The 26926-nt window shown below is 30.5% G+C and overlaps 1 protein-coding gene across 2 annotated transcripts in view; it reads left to right on the forward strand.

The window, feature by feature from the left end:
- Nucleotides 1-24119, forward strand: part of LOC107436521 (RING finger protein nhl-1) — a 33281-nt gene extending 9162 nt beyond the window's left edge. Inside the window, exons 2-6 of one of the 2 annotated variants that reach the window (XR_011636639.1) lie at nt 4997-7343; nt 8449-9847; nt 16250-16481; nt 19507-19943; nt 22300-24119. Coding sequence is in view for 1 of the 2 variants with exons in the window: in XM_016048278.4 (XP_015903764.1) it covers nt 5548-7343; nt 8449-9847; nt 16200-16481; nt 19507-19938 (3909 nt within the window). In the remaining variant the exon portion in view is untranslated. Of the gene's footprint in view, nt 1-4996; nt 7344-8448; nt 9848-16199; nt 16482-19506; nt 19944-22299 lie in introns of both variants that reach the window. The other variant, XM_016048278.4, reaches the window with a different exon arrangement.
- Nucleotides 24120-26926: the final 2807 nt, after the last annotated feature.

The raw sequence follows: 26926 nt of genomic DNA on the forward strand, positions 1-26926 counted from the left end.
TAAAAATCATATATATATATATATATATATATATATATATAATCATGTCAATATCTAAGATATGTAATATATACAATTCAAAGAGTTATAGAATTGGTGGAATAACGATATTAATGTAGTAAAAGATTGCAAATAATGATAAAAACTTTTCTGATTAATGCGTTTAATTGCAAGGTGAATTTTTATAAATTTATTTATTTAGTTGAAAATTTTATTATTATTTAATTTATTTATTTGTTTTTTAAGCTTCTTTTACATTAAAATCAATATTCAATTTTCTTCAAATTCATTGTATTTATTCTCCATGACAAAAACACTTTAATATAAATCTGGGTCAAATTGAAGGACTTAGATGCATGGACTTAATTTCATGTAAGTTATATATAATGATAATATTTTTAAATTGGTCATTGATTTGCATTTTGGCCTCCTCATTTCGTATCTCAATAAAGTTTTAATTTTAAATATAGGCAATCAGTAATAAAAAGTTTTTGTTTTTTTCACGTCAACAGAATTTCAATAAGTAAATTTTGAGGGGAGAGGAAACGGAATTTTGAAAATTTTTAATCGACTGCATATTGAAGTAAGCAAAACTGATTTGGATTCATTATTTGATATTTTTACTAAATTTCATCGAAAAGTTCGTCCATAAACAAAAACAAAATAACAAATTCGTAGTGTTGTACCTTGGACAAGAGTAAATAGTTGCATCTTTAATGAAGAATTTCTGCATAAATACATAGTTGACACTTGTAACAACAAATACTATCTGCTATATTTGGGACCATTTCAGTTTTTCTAAGCATGTGCAGGAACAATATCTTGAATTTCTATAAGCTAAGTAATTTTTTTCAATCAGTTTGATTTGAAAATGGAAGCCCGTGAAACGTACATTTAAAAACAGAACTAAGATAACATATATATATATATATATATAATCATGTCAATATCTAAGATATGTAATATATACAATTCAAAGAGTTATAGAATTGGTGGAATAACGATATTAATGTAGTAAAAGATTGCAAATAATGATAAAAACTTTTCTGATTAATGCGTTTAATTGCAAGGTGAATTTTTATAAATTTATTTATTTAGTTGAAAATTTTATTATTATTTAATTTATTTATTTGTTTTTTAAGCTTCTTTTACATTAAAATCAATATTCAATTTTCTTCAAATTCATTGTATTTATTCTCCATGACAAAAACACTTTAATATAAATCTGGGTCAAATTGAAGGACTTAGATGCATGGACTTAATTTCATGTAAGTTATATATAATGATAATATTTTTAAATTGGTCATTGATTTGCATTTTGGCCTCCTCATTTCGTATCTCAATAAAGTTTTAATTTTAAATATAGGCAATCAGTAATAAAAAGTTTTTGTTTTTTTCACGTCAACAGAATTTCAATAAGTAAATTTTGAGGGGAGAGGAAACGGAATTTTGAAAATTTTTAATCGACTGCATATTGAAGTAAGCAAAACTGATTTGGATTCATTATTTGATATTTTTACTAAATTTCATCGAAAAGTTCGTCCATAAACAAAAACAAAATAACAAATTCGTAGTGTTGTACCTTGGACAAGAGTAAATAGTTGCATCTTTAATGAAGAATTTCTGCATAAATACATAGTTGACACTTGTAACAACAAATACTATCTGCTATATTTGGGACCATTTCAGTTTTTCTAAGCATGTGCAGGAACAATATCTTGAATTTCTATAAGCTAAGTAATTTTTTTCAATCAGTTTGATTTGAAAATGGAAGCCCGTGAAACTTACATTTAAAAACAGAACTAAGATAGACGAGTACCAAAATCTAATTCTCTTTAAGATAAAATAAAAAATTTTAAGAAAAATCATATATTTTTGATGTACATTGGACTTGTCTCAGTAATGTACATTAGACCAATCCAAGGTATGTGCAACAAGTCCTGTCAGTACAAACATATTTCTTGGTGAACTTGCCCGCTCACAAAATGTAAATAAGTTAATGTTCTTGATGCAGTTATACAAAAAATGTTTGAAATACATATTTCAATGAAATATTTGCTATTACGTTTATAATGTATTTGACTTCATTTAGCTTATGCAAAGTGACTTGAAAAACAGAGTTTCAGTTGCCTGAATATCCAAATTTAATCAACTAACAAGTTTCGAAGAACAGAATTCGAAATGAGTGCCATCCAAGGAGCAACATCCACTGGTCCAAAGTACAGCTGTACCATGGACCGATTTTTCTAACTTAAAAAAAAAAAATATGAGGTGCATGATAGAGTGCGTTTAAGAAAAATGTATTAATAGAATTTATATGTTTTAATTTATTATCTTCTGCTCAAAGGTAACAATAATAAATAAATAATAACTGTGTCCTAAAATAAATAAATAAGAAGTTAACATTTGCCAGAAGTACATGACTCTCACTAGATCATTTCAACATCAATCAGCATAATTAGATACTTTTTTTTAACCTTTCAAGCCAATTTCTGCGTTGTCACAGAACAAAAGATAAATTCTAATATTAATGAGTAGCCAATTTGTTCTGCAACAGAAATATCCAGTCTTGAAAGGTCATCTATTTTAATCCTTCTACTATCGCTCAGTGTACTACTGTCGAATCTTTTACTCACAAAATGGATTACTTGCTATATTTCCTGGTGCTGGGCTGGATTTGGCATCTATTTTTTTTTTTGTCCTCATCAGTGTTTATCTTTTTCAAGAACGCTAGCAAAAAGTGACGGACTAATGAGCCCTAAAAAATTCCATTCAAGGTCTCCACTATGGATTTTTTTTTTTTTAATCATGACTGACAGCCAACTATTTCAAGTTTAATGCTTTGTTATTGAGCTTATAAGTTTTCATAATCAAAACAAAAGAAATTGAAAGCCATATTTAAGGTTTTACTATTGAAAAACTTAAATTTAAAAACTTTACAATGTAATTTAGTACCAACCCATTAAACTCTTCGTTTGTAGATATACAAGGTTATTCATAATTCCCACCGCCTGTAAATGCCATTTTTCTTTACTACAACTGGCTTCAGTGGTACGTGCAGGGGCCCCCATCAGGGGAGAAGGTGGGAGCATATTCTTTGGTGGGAGTACGATGTGCCCACTTAAAGCTTGGGGGGGGGGATTTTTACACTAAATAAAACGAATAGTTTGGGGGGAATTTAGACGAGAGAATTTTTTTAAATACATAAATAAAAGAAGCAACTGGCCATTTTCAGGCATTTTTTTGGGGGGGGGATGAATGCGCCCAAGAACTTGAGGGGGTGGGGGCCGCTGGGTACATGTTACTGCCATCTACTGGCAACTGCTTAAATTAAAACTTGAATACTTTCGGAATAATTTCATTTGTTCTTTTTTGCCATATTCGTCTTCGTTCTTTTACTATAACGTTTCAAAACACCAGAGGGAATTATGAATAACCCTGTATATATATTTTTTTAATTGATTATGGTGAAAGATTCATTTCTTTAAAACCGAGATCTGCTTTCTCAAGAGCTACAATCCATAATAGTAACATGAATCATTAACCAATTATAATCATTAGTTGCTTATTTATTTGGGACCTGTCACGATAATTCAGAGTACAATCTTATGGATAAAAAATTGCCAGTACATGTGTTGGTGCTTAAATTTATCCTGCTGCATTAACTGTCATTGTAATTGCTTATTCTCGCAAAGCTTGATGACAAATTAGAAGATGATGTTGAAAACGTTCAAAGAACAGTTGCCGCTAAGTTATTTATTCAATTATTTGCCCTTCGGTAAAGAAATCCAAAAACAAGGTTAGCCAAAAAAGAAATCACCCACAAAAATAGAATTAGCACTGTTTCAACATCCTGATCTTTGGTGAGATTGCTTTGTTTTACCCATTGCGTTAAAAGTAGAAGGTGTTTGATCCAAAGTATTTTCTTTATGCTTTTACGAAAGAAACGTTCTACCCTTTCATAATCGGTCAGCTCTCAAAAAGAGAGTTCGTTTGCACGATAGTTCATTTGCATCGTCATTAAGAAATGAATAAATAGAATGAATTGTTACGTAGAAACTTTTGTGCAAGTCACGTCGTCTATTGAATTCCAAATTGGGTGCAATAATATTTCTTGGATACTTGAGTCTAAAAAAGAGCTGTATAGTAGTATCAATAGAACTTTTGATACTACTATCATTGATACAATTTGAATAAAATAATAACACTGAGAAACAAATTTTTTCTTTAATTCATATGCAGTTTTAGGTTTTTTGTCAAAAATAGAGTGACACATTAGGGGTTGCAATATTAATGCGAGGGGGAAAAAACTTTTTGAACAGTGCTGGTCAAAAATGTATAAAATTTTTTTCTAACTAATAAATGACAGAAAACGGTTAATTATTTCAACTGACCCTGAGAAAATTAAATTTTTACTTGCAAAATTTGTTAAACATATTCTAACCAAATACTGATTTTGGAATATTTCCGTTTTAGTTGATTTTAACAAAAATTTTAAATATCCTTTTATAGATACTTATCTACATACTTATATATATTAATGCGAGGGAATATATATATATATATATATATATATATATTAAAAAAACCGATGATATAAACCTGAGAAATATCACTGTGTTAGAAACATAAACGCTTAAACCTGGGGCAGGTATAAGTAGATGCCTGTATAATAAAGTTGGTTCATCATATATTTAGATTGAGAGATTCTATGCATCTAACTTTTCTTTTGCACTAGAACTAATTTCAAAATTGAAAAAATGGGTAGCATTTACAATACTTTAATATCTTCATACATTGTTTTAAACACTGACAATCTTTTCATACATTGAATAAATTCTTTACCGATATTTAGTTACAAAAAGTTGAAGAAAACCATCCAACTTGCGTTAGTGCTGAACTCATTTGTGTGCAGAAATGGCGTTAATAATTGAGCAATGTATATCTCTAAATGCAGTAATTATTCTCTAAGATATGTTTTCTTTCTTTTAATCAGATTTCTCAAATCAGAGACAGCTAGCTGAAACATTTCAGATATGATACCTGCTCTCGGATGCTCCTTAAAGTTCTCTCTGTTGCAGTACATCACCTAAAAGAATGATTCAAAAAACTGACCCGCCGAGCTCAAGCCTACGCGAACCATGAACGTCTGTTTTATTTCAAATCAACATCCATCACAAGTGTGAAGAAGGACAATCAAGCGTATCGTAACTGCTTGCTTTAATCTGCTCAATAAAATTAACCAATATCTTTCTGTGAGAAAAACAAACAAACAAACAAACTAACGCTTCTTTATAACTTTGCATTTTATAACCAAGTGTGTGACATACTAATGTGTGACAGAGTGTTGTTTTTACTTCATACATATGTTAAACTTATGAAGCAATAGGTGACCTAAATTATCTAACAAAGAAATATCAGCAGCTACGCTATAATTTAATTTAATGATTGGCTTGAAAAGCCCACCATAGTATCAGTACTTAATGATAATAATTAATATTCCATAACTTACATTATTCGAAGAATAAGTAAAATAGATAGTAAAAGATGGCATCAGCTTGGAGCCAATTAGATCAGTTACTGACTTGTGCTATATGCTTAGATAGATATAGAAATCCTAAACTATTACCATGCCAACATACATTTTGTATGGAACCATGTTTGGATGGATTGATTGACTATGCTCGTAGGCAAATTAAATGCCCAGAATGCCGGGCTGAGCACAGAATACCATATCAAGGGATACAGCAATTTCCAACGAATGTAACTCTTATGAGGTTCCTCGAATTGCACAGGGATATAACGGGGGAAGAGCCGGAACCACCCCCTTCTATGATGGAACGATGTAATGTGTGCAGTGAAAAATCCAATGTAGAGCGTTGCGCGCATTGCGAAAAGAAAATATGCCCTGATTGCAAAGAGGCTCATGTAGATATTTTGAGACGAGAAATTAACAGAATAAATAATCAAGTACGCAGAGGTTTGCACAGATTATCCGATGCATTGAGTCAAACTAAGAAAAATGCAGAAAAACTTCAACTCAACTGTAAACAAGTCAAAGAAGAAATTGATGACATAGTAAAAAGATATTCGAAAGATTTGAAAGTGACTGAAGGTAAATTGAAGCACGATTTAGAAGTGTATACTCAAACCGAATTGAAATCCATCACTAAATTGAGGGAAGATTTAGAAATTGAAGTAAACAATATATCGAGCAATTGTGAACTTGTAGATAAATACATAAAAGATGATTATGAATGGTCTGACGTAGAGCTTCTTGAATATAAGCAGATATTCCTTAAAATGCTTGATTTCCTTCGTACTTATGATTCTGATAGTACAGATTTCGCTAGAAGGATAAAATTTCAACCACGAGCAGATCCAGATGTATTGCACAAAAACATTGCAGATTTTGGTGAACTGAAAATTAATGCTCCCATGAATCCAGTTCCTACGCAGCAATCATTAATGCCTCCTAATACAAATGCATTAATGAGAAGTCAAAGTGACCACCGGCTGGCTGCTCAGTTTGCTAGGAGGTGTGACAACCGTTCATTTTCTGACATAAATCAACGAATGGATAGTGAAAGGGAGAGGCCAACTTCTCCCTTGTTAGGAAGAAATCGACGAGATACCGACGGTTATCGACGATATAGTGAAAGGTCCAGAGAATATGACTATCAAGATCGTTCTTCGAGTCGATACTCAAGAGAAGATACTGGGTTGAGCTCTCGGTGGCGGGATGGTTCCGATGATTATAGTCATCGTAACCGATATAATCGTGATTATGAAGACTCTGAATCCGAGCCCCATCAAAGTCGAACTGTCAGATTTGCCGACGAACAGCAACAGAGAGAACGTATTTTTGACGTCGATGATTCTGCTAAAGGTCCACTGAGTGGAGTTGTGAGGCTGCTTGATTCACCAAAAGTAATGGAAAGACTTCATCAAAATGAAGTAAAACAAAAACTGCAACAGGCAGAATCATCTAACTCTGAAGTAGTCCCTTCAACTCCAGCTGTTACTACCCCAATTGTTCCGCAGCCTAAAAGGCCGACTTCTAGGCAGCAAAGTGAGGATGACATTGATCGCCAAAAGAAAGCTAATCAGCAGGCTGATGCCTCGTCAAGTAGCACACCTCAAACTCCTCAAGTGGACGCATCATCTACTGCAGGATCTCGAAGAAGCAGTGTTTCTGATTCAGTTAGAAATACTGAATCAATTGATTCTACTAGTGCTCCTCCTGAATCTTCAGAATACTCAGACAGTTCTCGAAGCAAGAGGCGTCTTAGTGGCACGACCAGCTTTGATGAACCAGCCAATGACATAAGGACGTTCTCCAGGCAAGTATCAAATACTGATGTAGAGTTAGATAATAAAGATGCATCAGTGGGGATTAGTCAGGAATTGGTGGGGCTTCGGGATGGTCACACTCCCCGCAGATACGGTTCAACCCGCCACCAGAGTGATACACGGTATGACAGACCTAATTCACTGCTTGAAAACCCAGATTCAAAACAAGACATCGATCGCCATTCTCCAAATCTCCTTTTTAGTAGCAGGCCTACTACACCAAATCGGCTTTTAATTTTGGATGACACCACTGGTCAAGAAAGACCGAATTATAACAGATACAGAAGCTTAGATGGAACCAGATCTGCCTGTCGAGGTGATGGCGCCAGGAGCCCCACTTTTCGCTACTCCCCACTCTGTCGCAGGACTTTTGTCCTGCCACCTATTTCAGCATTAGAACCAACAAGTAATGATGAATCCTGTGGTAGTTCTGATTCTTCTGCTAACATATTCTTTTCCTGTAGTAGTAGTCTAGAAGATTTTTCCGATGTTAATCGTCTTGAATGTTTAGGGCAGTGGTAAGTCATTACCTCAAATGCCCTGATGCCTCTAACTCGAGAGTATAGATTGTTAACAATATACCCCGTCGTACCCTATAACGACGTGCCCTCTTTATTATGACAATGATTGTTGATAACAACTCTATTTCCTTATTCTTTTTTAAAACAGTAAAAGAAGATATATTAAATGATAATTATAAACAGTAAAAATGGATGAATGCAAAGTAACTAATTACTTTTCAGAATTTCCAATAAAACAAAACTGATACTACGTAATTTATTTTTCCGTATGTAAACTGTAGAACTCTGATCGATATCAATATTGTAGTAAATTACTTGCACAATCTGTTCTGGTGATTTTTTAAATTCAGGTACTTAATAATAAAAGGCATGTCAAAAGAGATTACTATTGTTTGACCTTATAACTTTTCCTTTTGTTATATTAAGAGTAAAACATATACACAATAGAAATAAATTTTCTTAATTCCAAGAATAAGTTAAAAAATTCACTTTCTTTTACTAAACTATTAAAAGATGACTGACTATATGATTAAATTACAGTGATTCTAATAACTATCAACTAATAAACTTACAGGTACACTCGTTCACCGTTGGTCAAGACCACATCACTAGATGCTGGTGAAGCGTGCCGGAAACCCTTGGACAAGAAACTTCTACCACGAGCTGCGACCCCATTACGTCAACAAGATTCAGAAGACTCTGATGAAGATGATGACGATGACGATGAAGCATACCAGATTGCTACAGAGCCACCACCAAAACCAGTTCAATCATCTTTCTTCAATCGACAAAGAAGGCTTCCTGAACCAGAACCACGACTGCTTGAAATGCATGACAATGATAGTGACGAAGAATCTGAATCTGACGATGACGAAGAGGATGAACCGGCACAGATAACTGGCACTACTGCAGAGTCTCGAGATAACAACGCGACAGAAAGTGAAGATGACGAAGACGATGAGGAAGAAGAGGAAGAATCAAGCAGCTCCAGTGAAAGTGAGAATGAAAGTAAAGATTCTGAAGATCAAGTATTTCCGAAATCGAATTTAACAAACGCTCAATCTGGCAAACAATCGGGCTCTAAATCAACGGAAACTCAGCAAGTAAATTCGAAATCTCAAGTAAGTGATAGTTATGAAAGTGAATCAGATGATCAAAATGATCCAACTACGAAAGAAACAGATGAAGAAGACGATGATGAAGAGGAGGAGTGTAATACAAAAGTTCCAAGCAGTGTTTCAACAATTACCCCACATAGGATTCCAGTAAACTGTGATTCAAATACAGTTTCAAGGGTACGTAAGAGATCAGATGATACAGACACAACTGACAGCAGCACAGCGAGTTCTTCCACAAACTATCATAGCCTAAATAACACAGACACTGCTGTCAACACATCTAATCATCCAACTGAAGATCGAATTTCCTCAGAGGGTAGCAGTAATGATTCAACTCCTAGCCGATTTCGAAGGCGGCCATTTTTAGCTAGAAGCCGAAGTTCGCATGAAATCGGATTGGGAATTGATTCTAGTCTCTACGTTGATGATGAAGAGGAAGATGATTCGCCAACACCTTACAGGTCCCGTTCAAAGAGGTTGTCTGAAGATATGACAAGAACGCGACCGTCCGATTCAGAAACGACAGCCAGCAGCAACAACTGCTGGGCGAAATATTTGAACAATAAATATGGCAGCAATGCGACAGGTCGTGTTGTTCCACGTAGTAAAAGCTCTCATTCCCTCTACCAGAAAAGTGATAGTGAGACATCGGATGATGAATCGCCCACTGGACCAATGTTATCCAGCTCTTACGCTTTTTCAAATCCCAGAAGCACTTACATGCAAAAGCGCAGAATGCTGATGAAAATAGGATCCAGGGGATCGGATTCATCAAATTTTACATGGCCAAGAGGGGTTGCTGTAGGACCAGATAACTCAATAGTCGTAGCTGATAGCAGTAATCACAGAATACAGGTAAGCGAATTTTTCAATTAAGCATTTCAGCCAATGACAGAAATCCTATTTGACAAGAACTAGATGCATATCTTGCAGAAAGTTTATTGTGAAATTTCAATATTGGTGCCTTCTTATTAATTTTAAGTCATCATTTATTGAAATATTTAATTGTTTATCTCTCTCAAAGTTGTGGTGAAAACAGTATTCCGTCTTTACAATTTCACTTATAAATTTTACATAAAAAATATTGTTACATTATGAAAAATCATGGTCAAAACTTTTCTCAACGAAGCAAAATTTTAATAATTAATGATAATTAGTGAAAAATCAGTACTTTCATAACTTTTAGAAAAAATTGCCCTTTTTTGCTGTCTTTTTTCCATGCAAATAAACTGTACAAATAATACATATATTCTTGATATTGACGATTGGCATTATTAGAAGAGTACTTCTTCAACAATTCGTAAAATGTACGAGATCTATCACTAATGAAAACTTCACAAATTTTAGATTTAAAAAAAAAAAAGGATTTCTAAAAACTGATACTGCATTAATCATGTTAAAAAAACCAGGATCTTATTAAATCACAATTATATAATAATTATGTGAACTTTTCAGATAATAATCATCCCACACAGGACAATTTCAAAGTGCACCGAATGGATTTCTTAAGAAACTAGCATTAATTAAATTTATTAATCTCCAATGTTGTTGTTACTTATTCCTCTTGGCCCAGAACAAGGCTAGACCAAGTCCAGAAGACCATTCACCGACAGAAAATTATACACCATCGCCGGACCCTCCAAGATAAAATTCTTCTCTTGCCCCATACAGGACTGCAAATGATCAGGTGTAGCCTGGTGAACATTACATTTTAAGCACACAGGGAAAGTCTTTTGACCCTGAACAAATAAATGCTAGTCCGCGGGTATGACCACTGGTTAGTCCTGTGATAGCTGTCTGCAGCTTCCTATCACCTTTTAGCTCCAAGGCAGCCCCAGGACTATTTTGTTGATACCAATAATGACTAGGTGGGAATCCTCCAAGTCCTGTTATTGTCGACCTTTACTTTTGCATAGATTTCATTGTATGTTAGAAGGCCACTACTATAGGATCATTAGAGCTCTCCTTGGCGAGTTCATCGGCCAGATTTAATCTCTTATTTTCCAGTGATATCTATTGTTTCATATTCAATTAATTACGTTGCTATTACTTCTGATCCTGAGTCCCCACTGACTTTAAAAATGTTTAAAAGTAGTAGCAAAATTAAGAAAGAGCTAAGAGTAATTTCATTTCAGATATTTAAATTTTTAATGTTAAGTTTATTAGCAAAATTAAATTCGAGTGTGTTTATATTTCCTTTGAAAAAAAATATGTACTGGTTGTAACAAATCTTTTGAAATATCGATGATTGCTCGACGTTTTCAAATTTTTAATACCCATGAGAATCAAACTCTGAAAAATGAATTCGGTTTTAGAAGAATTAAGATGAATCGAGTGTTTCTGAGTACATTGCAATTTAAAAGAATTGTGTGGAAGAAAATAGTACGATTTTGAAAAGGACTGATCATGATTTTTCATAATTAAAGGCCATTTTAAATTCCCCAGTGAAAAATGTAGTTGCTACCGCAAGAAATCATTATAAATGTTTATTCGTTATGAAATTAACTACTTGAAAGTGCTTTGAAAAATCATGAATATATCTGAATATTTTTATCAGAATATAAGCTTACAAAATAATCATTTCTATAAATAAATTTAAAAAAACCAACTGCTTTCTTAAAAATATAATAATCAGCTTTAAAAATTTTACTATAATTGAAATATAACATTAATCTTTAATGTTGCCACAACAAAACAACATAACTTTTATACTGATCTGAAAAAAAAATCAAGTTTTAAAGAATCTATAGAATATTTAAAACCATGTAATATTTATAATAATGATTGGTGTCATATTATTATAATATTATTATTGTATTAACAACTTCTTATTTAGAAATTGCCATGTCTTTTTAATTTAATATTTTACTTTTCTTTCAATATTTAACCTAATGATATAATTTCATCTTTCTATTATTTCATAGCATGTCTTCTAATGTTAAAGTATTAAAAAGAAACTCTGCATTTTCATATTTAAGGAAAAAAATGTATTAAAGCTAGCTTCTAAATTTTGCACAACTTAAAATGCATTAATATAGAAAAAAATTTTAATTTAAAAAGCAGTGCGATGTAGTTTATTTTATTGAAAAACAAAAACTTAAAACCGGAAAATAAGTCGTTTTATTAAAGATTTTTTTTTAATTAAAATTGTTATTTATTTATTTATTTTGTTATTAAATAGAACATATCTGCCAACTTTTATTCTCTTAAAGTCAATTAGTTTATATTTACACAATCATAATGAAATAACATTTAAATTATATTTTTAGACAAAGATATTTATCTAAAAATATAATTTAAATGTTATTTTCGTTTTACTTAGATAAAGCACCACACTATTATATTCATACTATACATTTATTTATATAGTTAATTTATTTAAATGTAGTGGAGTTCAAAATCCTTTTAAATGAAATTTATAAATCTAAAAACTTACGAGAAATGCATAAAATTTGCTCTCACTTTAACCCTTTGACGTAAAATTTTTATTTAAACATTTTTTTTCGTAATTTTTTCATTATTTTACATAAAATGTAGGTCAAAATCAGAGAAAATATTATGTTTAGCATTTTATTAATTTATGGTAATGATATACGGCATGAAAAATCGGTGTCTGTGTTAAAGGTTAAATCTTCCAAATACGGCTCACTTTCAAACAATCAGTTTTCAAATTTAAACTTGAAATTATTCATATCTAAGAAAAACAGTAATTAATCTTTGAAATTTCTTTAATTTACAAAATCAATTATTGATTAATTTTTTAATCTGAATGAAAAAAAATTTCAAACTGCACTTTTTCTTAAAAAAATTTTTTATTCTTATATAAATATAATTCTTATGATCTAACAGATATTTTTAAAATTAAAAAATGCCAAAATATATTTTTGATTGTAATTAAATCGTCAGAAAACAACGTATATTAAAGAGGAACTGGTGTCCTAACAGCGTCAAAGGGTTAAGGATAAAAATAAAATCTCGTAATAGTTGGAAGTTATTAAAGTATACTTAATCAAAATAAATAAAACATAGCAAGACAATTTTTCTATGACAAATAAATCGATATCAATATATTTTTATTTATCATGCATCTTATAGATCTCTGCGTTCCGATTTTTCCATTAACATTCATTATATAAAAAATCTGATTGAAGAGTATTCTGATACTTTAACATTCAAAGACAACAATCTTCTAAATGCATAATTCTTTGTTTTATTTATTCATGCATTGCTTGCTGAATAATTTCTAATGCATATAAAACGCATATATTCTTTCTAATGCATATATTCTTTGCTTTATGAATGTGTATGTGTGCAAGAGCACAGAAAAACAAAACTGTGGTGGAACTTTAAATAATTTTTGAGCATAAAGGAACAGTTTCTAACCTTATTAACAAAACATCGTAAGGAATCTGTCTTTATCTTTTCTCGCAACACTTCCTAACTTCTTATTTTGCTTCTTACTTGCCTTGAGACATGGCAGCTAATAGCTATCGGGCTGCTCTATTACACAAGTCTTGTTTTTAATAATATTCCTTGGACACATACACAAATTTAAAAAAATGTATCAGCTAACTAAAAAGAATAGTATATTACATAAATGAATTGCAGTAACAAATATATTTCTAAATGGCTAAAAAGAATTAAATGAAATCAGTTAAATCAATTTAACTGTTTTCACGTAATTTACAGTTTAACGTTATAAACATGAATAGTAAAAACTTTATGTAACATTCCAATTTACATTTTAACGTTATAAATTTGCATACCAATCTATTTTAACATTCCAATACACATTTTAACGTTATAAACATGCATACAAATTTATGTAAAATTCCAATTTACATTTTAACGTTATAAACATACATACAAATTTTTGTAACATTCCAAATTACATAAACTAACATAGATTTCAACGTTACATTTTAACGTTAATAAATTAATTATAAATTTTAATAAATTAATTATAACAATCCAATTTACATGTAATGTTATAAACATGCATACAAATTTATGTGATATTCCAAATGATATTTTAACATTATAAACATACATACCAATTTATGTAACATTCCAATTTACATTTTAACGTTATAAGCATACATATCAATTAATGTAACATTCCAATTTACATTTCAACGTTATAAACATGCATTCTAATTTATATAACATTCCAATTTACACTTTTATGTCACACACACAATAAGCATATATTTTAATTAATTAAATCTTCTAAAATTCGGGTGAAAATGTTTTGTTAAAGATTGAGATTTTTCATGATTTTTTAAAGCAGGTTTTATGTTGTTTTTTCTTTACATACTGTTCATGAAGATTTCAAACATTATGCCAACAAGAAAAACTTTTTTAACTCGAACTTACTAAAACATAATTCGTAATAATTGTTTTTACATTTAAAACTAAATTTGAATTTAAACTAAGTTTCAAAATCAAAGTTTCGCTTAAAATATAGAATTACACTTGTATTTCTGGAATAAATAACTCAATTAATAAATTCCTGTTTTATACCACACATAAAGGATATTATTTTAATCAGGACTTGTGAACTAGTTTGTTAAGTTAAAAAAATTTGGGCAATAAAACCATGGTGCTGCTAGTTATTTTATAAATAAAACAAGTATTATGAAACATACAAAAATTCTCCACAAACACTAAAACCTCACTATACTATGAATGAAATTTTAGAAGGTTAATGAAATCATAAGAAATTTTAAAGGTCAACGATTATTTACTAATTAATCCTAAAAGTTACCATCTATATTTACAAAAGATTCTTAGTTAAACCAAACAGTCTTGGGAATGTAACCAAATTATTTCAAGAAACAATTATTTCCGATAGCCACAAGAATACCTATTGTAATAAAGATATCTAGGTGGTTTTCTTAAAACATTGAATTTCAATAAAACATAGGCTGAATGAGCTCAGAAATGAGCTAAATAGGCTGAAGAGGTTTTCAAAGAATTTTTTTCCGTACATTTTTAATATAATGAAGCTAAATATTTCGTGTTTATTTAAAAATTCGCCAAGGAAAAAATCAGAAAAAATTTTCAATTGAAACTTATTGTCAGGACAGTTTCTTCTTTCAAATGACGTATAAGTATTTTCAAAATATCCTATTCTGATCTTCATGGATTTGGTTTTCATAATTCCATTTCCCCAAAAAGAGACAATTCAATTAGTTTTTGAAATTTCAACATAAAAAATAACGAACAACTTTATCAGATATTTATATTCTACAAATAGCTGGTTTATTTTGATTTTAAAAATAAAAAAACTAACCTGATCCGCCTTTTTAAATTTGTAAAATTTCGAGTTTCTCTGGGCTTAAAAACGCTTAACTTTAATAAAAAAAAAAACAAGCTATTTTATAAGATTAAACTTATGTTTCTTCAGTGACAGAGATTTTCAATAAACCTGTTAACATTTAGTTCCTTTCTTTTCAAGCAAGACAAGAGCAGAAAAGCAATTATGTCACTGCTTCATGAAACTATAAGCTACTTTAACTGATAGCTCAAATAAGTTTATGGAAGCACTTTATTACTTCTTTCAATAAACCAAAATCAGTTTTAATTCATCCGTTATGTAATGATATTTGATTCCTTGGCAAAGTTTTAAGGATAATACAAATGTCATGAAATTAATACTTGACTAATACGACTACAAGTACATTTTAAATTTAAAACAATGTTAATTATTTTAATAAGACTTATGATTTGATAATGAGTAGCATCATTGTGATGAGTTTCGTGGGAGGAATTGAAAAAAAAATTTTTTTTTTGTAAAAATACTTAATTTTAACGAATACATGATTATAATACATGACACATGATAATTTTAAACTGAATATTTCAGGACGAATTAAAAAAACTTAAAAAAACTAGACTTCTATAAAGTATTTATAGTGAAATTTTTATCCCTGACTGTCACTTATAATAAACAATTTTTTTTTTTTTTTTATGTATTTGAAATATATCCTAAATCGCATTATTTCATACAATTCTTTCCCATTATACGAAATAAACATGATTTGATGATCAAGTATTTTTTTAAAAAAAATTCATTCATATCACAAAGAGTTGAAGAAGCATTAATATCATTTCCCGGAAATATTTCAAAATGAGGTTTTAGTTGCTAATTAGTAAAAAAAAAAGTTACCACCACGGTTTTTATGTTTTTCTCTCGCTTCTGCAGGTATTTGATTCAATTGGTAAATTCTCATTTGAGTTTGGCACTTACGGCAGTGGCGACGGGGAGTTCGATTGCCCAGCGGGAGTATCAGTGAACCGGATAGGACAATTCATCGTGTCGGATCGCTACAACTACCGCGTCCAGCTATTCGATCCGACGGGCCGATTTCTCCGGGCATTCGGCTGCGAAGGCCGGACAGATGGTCGCTTCAACTACCCTTGGGGTATAGCTACCGACAGCCTGGGATTCATCTATGTCTGTGATAAAGAGAACCACCGAGTACAAGTAAGTTTCTTTAAATGCTTATGGATGGAGAAATGCGCAAAATCTTTCTAATAGAGAGATTTTGCATATCTCTCTTCTAGAATAACGATTTATTTCCGTTTAAATAAATTAACACTGTGCCACCTTACGTTCATCGGTCGGAGAAGGGTGCAAAATATAGATTATTATGCAGAAGGAAGAAGTTTACCGAACGGAGAAGGGTGCTCTGTTAAAGAACTTTAGCTCTTTTTTACGTAGCATCCCACACGTTCACGAATAGTACGTTCTACTCGCTGTAGAGCAGCGGATCTCAATTACATTCGACGACAGAATCCTAAAAAATCAACCTTCCTTCGACGGTAAACCGACTTCATAAATAAAGTAATTAATGTAACTGTGAACGCATTAACTTCTAAAAGACTACTTAGTTTTTAAAATATTTATTTAGAAGAAGGAATATTTTTCATCTTTTCATTATTAATAATCTTAAATTAAGATTTATGTGCAATAGTTCGCGTGCAGGTCGTCGGGCTACCGACGATTCATTCAAAAATTATTTATAATAGTTCAAAAATTATTTAACAAATTTGAGATTTGAATCTTCAACACTATAGTTTAAAAAAAAAAAAACTTTTAATTTGTTTCTAGTTTAAGAAGCGATACACAATCGCTGAATTCATCACTGATCCCACTTCAATTTTATTATTTCTGGCATAAAATGTACCCTAAAAACATTTTATTTAAACTTTAGAATTAGTTATATGGTCCTGCAGATATTATTACTTTTAGACAGACTGAAGAATGCAAAATGATTCATTCAAATATACAAAATGTTCCGTGAAGACTATTCTTAAACTGTATTTTTAAACTCCCTCTCAAAAATGAAGACAAAATCTTACACAAATGGAGGTCACAAACTAATATTTACGTGAAGAAAAAACAAGAACTGCAATCAAAATTTAACAAATCACAATCAGCGAGGGCGGATGTGATAAAATGAAAATGAAAAACTTATATCCCTTTCAAAGATTTGAATTGTGCGCACAATATTCTTTACTTTATGGGTGACCGTACAACAGAATTCAAAACAATTTCACAAGGATTGTCTACATTTATAATGCATGCAGAATTACATTAATTAGTATATGTAAGGAACATTAGAGAAAGTTATGTATATTTTGGTGACAGGTATAGGCAGTCCTTAAAAAATTTAAAAAGTGGTTAAAAAGTAAGAAAATAACATACATTTTAATAAATTCGCATTTATTCCCACGCTTAATATTTCGGAATAATTATATGAAATTGTGAAATCCCTGGTTTTGTGTATTTAAATTTCAAGTGAAAGTTTCAGGTTCCTATTTCAATGTTATTAACTTTAATTTGACTACAGCCTAATATTTCTGAATTTTAATTTTTTAAAATTAAAGTTCTTATATCACTTTTCTGGCCACTAAGAATGCACCGACAAAAAAAAACGAGACCATTATCTTCTTCGTAGAGAAATATTTTGTTTGAGTTTTCATTACATTTTTAATAGCAACTGTTAGTAATGCATTGAAAATGATGGAACATTTTATTCTTAAAATGATTGTTATGGGAGGATACATCTAACATAAAAATAAAATATTTAAAAATATATATAATTTGTAAAGATACTATATTTGTCAACCACCTACACGAAGGGCTTTAATTTTGAGCTAAAAAACAGAGACTGCATCACGTTTTGGCGTAACTTCAAAATTTAGCTTATGTAATCCAATTGTGCAATTCTGTTTCTTTTTATATACGCATTCAATTTTACCTCGGAAATATCACAATAAGATAAGATTTGTTTATTTCGTATTTATCACGAAGTCAGAAAACTGTGCTAATTTTTATATATATATATATTCATTACAATGAGAAAACAGATTAGAGAAAAATATTTTCTTATATGACACAGTTCATATCAAAATTAATAATCGAAAACCATTTAAAGAAATTAAAAATAATAAATTAATACACTTTTTACTTACAATTCGAAGAAACTCAGAGATGACCCACTTAGATATAAAATTTTATATTAATCCGATACATAGAAAAACTTATAAGAAAACGTAAATTTTATCTTTATATATTATTCCTTTAGAAGAACTGTCATTGAACAGGCTCGTTTAAAAGAAATGGATTTTAATCAAAAATTTCCCTGAATATTCAAAATGGTTACAAAATATAGTTTAATATTTGATTACCTATTTATTACATTCGATTTCAAATAATTTTGAATATCACAACAAAAAAATAATTCAACGACATATATAAGAGTTAGGATTTAGTTGTTATACTTTCGAAGTGCTCACAAAGTTTAAAAGAAGAAAATTATTTACTTGGTTGTTGTATAGACCTTCGAAAAATTTCTCGTGAAAAGCTCACTAATCTTTCAAATTTTGAATCCAGAAAGCCGTCTTTTTTTTCTTCTTTTTTTTATTCTATTAAGGTATGAGAGAAAAAAGGAAGTAGTAAAGCGGTGAGCCCGTGCAACGATTCTTGAATCTACTTTTTTTTTAAATTTAATTTTATAACTGTCGTGAACACCCGATCTAATTCAACTCCGTAACCCAGAAATTTTGAACCCTATTCAGAAGACAATGGAACTTCTGGATCAAGTATTGGGATAAATTTGCCTTCGTGGAGAACTTTCTGATGGAACTAAAACTCAATTGTGTTACATTGAGAGGGAAACCACGAAAACCACCCATTACAGAAGTCGAATTCTTGGACATAGATGACCCCACTAAAAAACAGGAGCAATTGTATCCTTGCCTTAATGGCCTAAGACAACAACAACAAAAACCGGAATGCAATTTAATTAATTAAAGCTTACTAAAACAATACCTCTATCAGAATTTTTTGTGTATCGATTTCTTCGAAAACGAGAACGAGCTCTTGGTCTTCAAAACCCTTATGTCTATGCTTTTTACAAAATGAATGGAAAATATATAGCAAAACTTTTTTTCTTCTTTTTATTCTATAAAATATATAAGTTCCTTGATTATTTTCATTTTAGGTGTTCCAATCTGACGGAACATTCGTCGGAAAATTTGGCAGCCTCGGAAGTCGTCCAGGTCAACTAGAACACCCCCACTACATTGCGGTCACCAACACCAACCGCGTTGTTGTCACTGATACCAACAACCATAGAGTCCAAATATTTGATGTGAATGGTCGTAGTCTAACAACATTCGGATCAGAGGGATCCGACGAGGGTCACTTTAAATTCCCAAAAGGAATTGCTGTAGATGACCAAGGCTATATCATAGTGAGTGACAGTGGCAACAATCGAATACAAATCTTCCTGCCAGATGGTACTTTTCTTCGATGTTTTGGTACGTGGGGTACAAGTGATGGCGAGTTTAAAGGCTTAGAAGGACTTGCAGTTACCACAGGTGGAAGCATCATTGCCTGTGACAGGGAGAATCATCGTGTTCAAGTTTTCTAAAGCAGGTAACTCTCATTTACTTTCTCATACAATTCACAATTGTTGTAGTTCATTTACATCGCACTAGAGCTGCATAATGGGTCTGGGAAACATCCCTGAAGATGATCCGAGGACATGCCATCACAATTTTGATCCTCTGCAGACGTGATGGCACCCCCGTTTTGGTAGCCCGACGACCTGCACGTGAAGTCGAGCACTTTACTGTAGAACAGTTTAACGAGGACCAATACCGCCCACCCTCGGTCCTTACGCAGACTGATCCAAGTGGTCACCCACCCGCACACTGACAGCAGCAAGTCATGTTTGACTTCGGTGATCTGCTGGGAACCGTGTCTTAACGATCAGTCCATTGCGGGACCATAAAATTCACAAAGTAATCACAAACTGAAAAATTTGTTTAAAAAAATTAAATTGCTTAAAAGTGAAGTTATAAAAAATTTAAAAAAAAACTTATTTTGCATTATTTCTCACATTACATAACACTCAAACGCGAGACTACTATGAACTCTGATCATGCTTGTTGCTCAAGGAACTTTTCCAGTTCTGCGCAACAATGGCAATTTGAGAAAAACTTGATTCCATTTTACGAAGTTCTGCCAATTTAAAACTCTTTGCTAAATGAAATCCTGGTTACTAAATATTGTTTTAAAATGTCTCGATTTTACTTTGGATGAGTAGTTCTTCAGAAGATATTCTCTTCAAAGACTTTTGGGAGATTTATGATGGTCTTAATCGAATTGCAACTTGAGAAGAAGTGATGTGATTATGGATAACCTAACCATGTGATTTAATTGGATACTTGTAAGCGACGTCACTCGTGTGTGCCTTCTGGATCGACAACTGCCACAATTTACCTACGATGACGTCACTTGCATGTATCTAATTAAGAGGAAATTGGATATTAGGATCAATAGCAACAACGAAAGACAACTCAAAACAACTTCAATTAGAACAATAAATAAATAAGTAAATAAAAATAATGCCCATGAAGCAGTAATATTAAAAAGAAAGAAAAATGAATATTTGAACAATTCTTTTTTTATTTTTTTATTCTTAATGTTGTTTCGTTTTGTTTATGGGTCGTACAAAATTATTGAATCTGGTTTTTTGTCTGAATGGTTCGTTGGTTGGCTATTACATATCTATGGGTATTACAAAAGAAAATCCAATTTTGCAATCAAATGGTCGTGGCAAAAAGGGACCTGTATAGTTGCATATGATTTTAGTATATTATTGCAAGAACAGATAATATTAATGTCTGACGAAATTTTAATTTAGTTGCTAATGTTGAATTGAAAGCACAGTCAAAAATATCAAACATGCAAAAAATATCTAAGTCATATCAAACCCGTAATACACAGATAGGAAAAAAAAAATAAAAATAAAAACTTTCAAGTTTGATTTAATCTTATTTCTTAAACGAAATTTAAAACTAAAAATAACTATCTAAATTAAGTTTCGAATATTCACGCAAGTTAAAGTTAATTATTAATAAAAGAATATTTAAAGTGGAAATTATGTTTATTAATATCAATTTATTAAACAAACTAATGTAGTTTTATTATATTGATTTTAATAGCTCTAATTAGGAATGAAAGTTGTAAGGAATTATAATTCAGAAAATTGTAGATACAAGTAATGGGAAAAATCGCATTGCAGAAACTTTTTACTGGGAATATCAAGCAATTTTCAATAATGAATTAGCTGAACAGAAGCTGGTCATCTAGTGTATAGAAGTATTTTAGATAGTAGTAAAATTTATGTCATGAAAAGATTTTCTTGTTTAATAAAAAATTAAAAAAAATCGTGATTACCTCAATAATTCTTAAATTGAAATATATAGATAAAAATAGTGATTGGCTAGGTTGCTGATTGCCAAATCAGAGAAATTTCCATTTCGATAATTAAGCTACTACCACTTAAGTAGCCTTTGCAGACTAAAGAGAGCACTGCTAACTTTAAAGTAACAGATATTAAATCATATAAACAGTATCATAATCACCAAAAAAAGGATTTATTTTAATGTTTTCTAGCAAATCACAATTCTTAATCCACAAAAAACCCAGACTTTATAGAATTTGTTAGTGTATGATTAGTATTGTGTCGATTTTACTCGGCGAAATCAAATATTCTGCTTTCTTTGTGACAATTTGCGAGGTATTTTTAGAGTGTTTTGAGTTTATGGTGCCACATAAAAGAAATGTATACAGAGAGAGATTATTTAGAAACTCATGTCTTTGTGAAAGTGAGAAAGCAAAATTTTACTTTTCGAATTTAACATTTTAAAGTTATTTTTAAAACATAACCAATGTGTGTTTACTAAGTTCTAATATCTTATCTTCTCTGCTTTTTTCTCTCTAGAAAACAGAATTGTCTTCAAACTTTATTGGCAGCTGGTTCTGTATTATTAATAATTGTATGAAGAGAAAATAATGTCTCCTTTTGTATGAGCCTTCGCTGTAACTTTCACTTTTGAACTTGTTTGTCATATACTCTGTACAGTGCTGTAATTGACCTGGACAACCGTAAGAGGCGCCTAATCTTTCAGTTTGTTTACCAAGGTTATTTACTGTAAACTCTCCCAAACTAATTCAAATGTTTGAATTAGGCTTCTTGTCAATTTTTCAAAACTACGGAAAAGCAAACGACACTGTATAACATTTATACAGTTTACGTTTTTGCTTACTGGAAATGTGAAGATAAAACAAATGAATGGATTGATTAGGTTGTAATGGTCTCTTGAATCTACTGTAATCGATTTAAGTAAAGAAATGTACTTATGCAGTTCTAAAGAACTAGTTTACAAATCCTCTGAACTGGTCCTTTAAAACTACGGAACTAGACTATAAAGCACTTATATCTGTTAAAATACCTTCGTTTATTTGTTCGTTTGCTATTAATTTCCCTTACAACAATTGTCATCAAGTAATAAGTGTTTAGATTTTCATAATGGATTCACGGGATTTATTTTTTCGATGAAGGCAATTAATATGCATAAAAAATAAATACTATGGAAATTGGACTTAAAGGATGACAAAAGGACAGAATTTTATCCACACATTTAATCTTTGTTACTAAATTGAAATTAGAGCTTTTGTGAACAAACGTATTTTTAGATAGTTTTCTTTTTCTCACACGATAAATCTTTATCAGGTTTTTTAAAACTGCAATCTCAATTGTTCTCAATTCTCAATCTCAACGATTCAATTGTTCTCCATCTCAATTTTAAAACAAATTATCTTCATAGCTAAAAGCATAAGGAACAAAATTAAAATTATTTCGCGCTGCAAATTTGATACACAATTTTAAATTTAAAAAGTTGGATTAATATTGAAAATGTTCAGGAAAATCTGATTTAAAAATTAGAATTTTTACCATTCCTTATATTGCATATTATAAAATTGCAATATCTGAAAAATGGAGAGAAAAAACATTCGAAAAGAATTGTTTTAACATCTGTCCATAAAAAAAAAAGGAGAAACGAGATACTAAGATTGTTAGCTCGAAAAGCTTTTATGACTAATATCTGATTCGAAATCGTAAGTCAAATCTATTTGGTAAACATAAAAATGTACTTATTTCTCTTGAAACAAATATTGAAAAGAGATAAACGAAATTGATTTATGACACGCTGTTATTCTTTAAATTTCTTAATGCATAAATACTAGAGATAAGAAACATTTTTACTAAACATTAAAATATTAAATCACTAAATAAACAGTAAAATATTATATCGTTTAAAAATTGCTAATCAATCTATAAGTTTCAATGAATGTTTTTCATATTTTATTTTACCTTTGGATAAATTAATGAATTTTAGAAAATTCAAAATCGTGGTTCATAGAAAATTTCCTAATGGGGTAGAAAAATGTGAGCAATTATCAAGGAATGTTTGTAACTTAGTTATTTGATAAAAATTTTTAAAATATTCTTTTTGATACAAGAAAAACTTATTGATTTCAATCGTGCAATTGTTTCTTGTCCAAGGGTTTAGAGAAACAGCAAACTTTTTTTTTTTTCATTTAGTGTTTTAGATGTAAGAGTTTCTGGTTATGTGTTTTTGGTTTGTATGAATTGTTATTCTGTATTATTTACCTTTGTATAAGACCTCACCGTCCGGTACGAGTGGGAGAATGTATTTTATAGAAGTTTCCTGCTGAAAAATAAAATTGTAAAAAATATGTGTAATGTATTATGCAATATTTTCCAGCATAGTTTAAGATTGCACACACTGGTGAAACACTTTACTTAACCCCCGTTAAAAATTATTTCATGCACAGTGACGTAGAGTTGGGTAAAACGAATCATTATTGAATCAATAGAATCAAATCACTTTGGTGGTTGGAATCAATCACTGGTTGAGAACCGATAATGATATACAGGGGTTGGACAAAATAATGTAAAAACCTCCATACAAACACATTTTTTTCATCTTTCTTAAAAACTACTTAGATAATCATTTTACAAATTTAGAAATGTTTAGGTTATGCGATTTCTCACACTTATCATGAAGTTTAAAGCTTTTAGAGGTTTGAAGAACTGAACATTAAATTACAAACGGAAAATAAAGTTTTTGAACAGCTTACATATTTATGAAAATATGGATATTCTCATAAAAAAAAACTAATTTTTTGTCTGACGTTTTTTTTTTTTTTTTGTTTATTCATAACTTTAAAAATATTCAATAAAATTAAACAATTTTTCGAGCAATTTAAAATTAATTACAAAGCTATTGCTGTAAAATTTGAGAAAAATGTGTTTAAAGATATGAGCAATTAAAGTAGTTTTTTTATACTGCGTATGCGCGGGAAAAATTTAAATCGGATTTTTTCCATTGATTGAAAAATACGATTCACTACAAAATTATGAAGAAAAAATATTTCATTTTGTTCACGCGTATGCGCAGTATAAATGAACTACTTAAATTACTTATATATTGCAAAGTTTTCAAAAAAAAAAATTTTTTTAAGTTTCTAAACAAAAAATTTTTTATAAATTTTAAATTTCTTTAAAAATTTTGTCTAGTATTATTGAACATTTTTAAAGTTACAGCAGAAAAACGTAAGACAAAAAAATTTTTTTTTTATAAAATTGTCTTAATTTCCATAAACATTTAAGCTAGGTTTACGAAATTTTGTGCAATCATTGCATATAAAAACCAAAATATTTGTTACAAGTTACAAATGTTTTACTAAAATTTTTGTCATAGGGTATTCAACAACACTATTTTCCATTTGTAATTTCTTGATGGTCCCTCAAGCCTCTAAAAGCTCTCGCATGATCTAAGCACTTCTGAAGTTATAAAAAGATTCTTCAAGTATTTCTTTAGACATATGAAATGTACTAGCATAAAAGCGTTTCCACTATTTTGTAAACATTCTGTATTTTACTGATACTAATATACATTACTAATACAGGTACTGATTGAACAGTACCGAATTTTAACTGGATAGATCAGTACCAATTAATTCAGGGATGCAATTAAATATTCCAATCACTGAATTCATTCGGTGATAACTGATTTGAATCACTTAATCAGTTTTGTATTTTATTTTATAATTGTAGTTGAACAGCTGACCCAATTTTTGGTTTTACGCTTACTAATGTACAACTAAGTAGCCTAGTAATTTTGAACCCAATCCAAAAGACAAAGAAACTCCTGGATCAAGTATTAAGAGAAACTTGCCTTCATGGAGGACTTTTTGATGGAACTAATCCGCATGGAGAAGAAAGCCACGAAAACCTCCCATGGTTTTCATGACGGTAAGGGGACTCTAACCCATGATCCGTCTACCACTGAGGATATTTTACGTCAGCAATGTGGTCGGTGCAAGCCGGATGCGGAATTCGCATCGACCAGACAGCGCTGGAATTCGAACCCGGTTCACCTCATTGGAAAGCAAACGCTCTATCTCATCGCTGCTCCACCGAATCAATTCAATGATTCGAATCACCGAATCAATACCCAACTCTAAATTGGGTATAATATAGCCTACGTCACAGGTTGTGTTGTTCCTACTAAATTTAACCCATGAACGGCATTTTCTGCGAGCGTAACTTCAAGCCACAAATAAACAAACGAAGTGTTCGATCGTTTAAATAGCTGCTCGCCAGATTTTATTGCATTCTAAAGAAAAGTTATTGAAACTAATACAACTAAATAAACAACAACAACTAAAACAAATAACAACAACTACTAATAACAATAACTAAATAAACAACAACTAAATTCCATTCGTTTAGCATTGCGTCATATGTTGTTCCTACTAAATCGAAGTAGTTGTGTTTTTTTCATATTATACCCAATTGAAGGTCGATTTATTCCTTGCCTAACCTAATACACAAAATTAAGAGCACGAGGATGAACATTTGAAATTCTTTAAATAAAGTTGTAACTTTTAAAGTTCGATCATTTAATAATAATGTAGTGATAAAAACTCACTATCATATTTAATTTTTACCAACTTTAGAGAAATGCTCACTAATTTCCATTAAAAATATTAGTGCATTTAAATAATTATTTTTAGTAAGAATTTTTCACAATTATTTCGGAGTAAAACTAAGTAAAAATACAAATATTTTGTGCATCGATAGCACAGGGTGCATAGCCAAATTATTCAACAAAAAATAAGCACCTTTTAAGCACTCAAAAAATATTTTTAAGCACTTTAAAAAAATATTATAAGTCTTCGATAATTGAAGGTTTTATTCTGTTTTAACTGTCATGTCAAAAAAAAAAAAAAAACTTTTTGCATTGTTTTTTGATAATTGTCAAAAATCATAAAATTTTAAATCATGTAAAACGAACGGCGTTTTCATACGATACGGACTGACAATAAGCTGAAATAGATTGGAGTTGAATTAATTGTGAAAACGTTGAATAGAACAATGTGAACTGTGTCTTTTTGCATAATTCGTAGTGAAAATCAACACGGTAAAAGAAAAATTAATTTTGAAAAAGGGAAAATTAAGTACTTTTTAAAAACAC

This window comes from Parasteatoda tepidariorum, chromosome 4 (assembly GCF_043381705.1).
Source record: "Parasteatoda tepidariorum isolate YZ-2023 chromosome 4, CAS_Ptep_4.0, whole genome shotgun sequence".
NCBI lineage: Eukaryota > Metazoa > Arthropoda > Arachnida > Araneae > Theridiidae > Parasteatoda > Parasteatoda tepidariorum.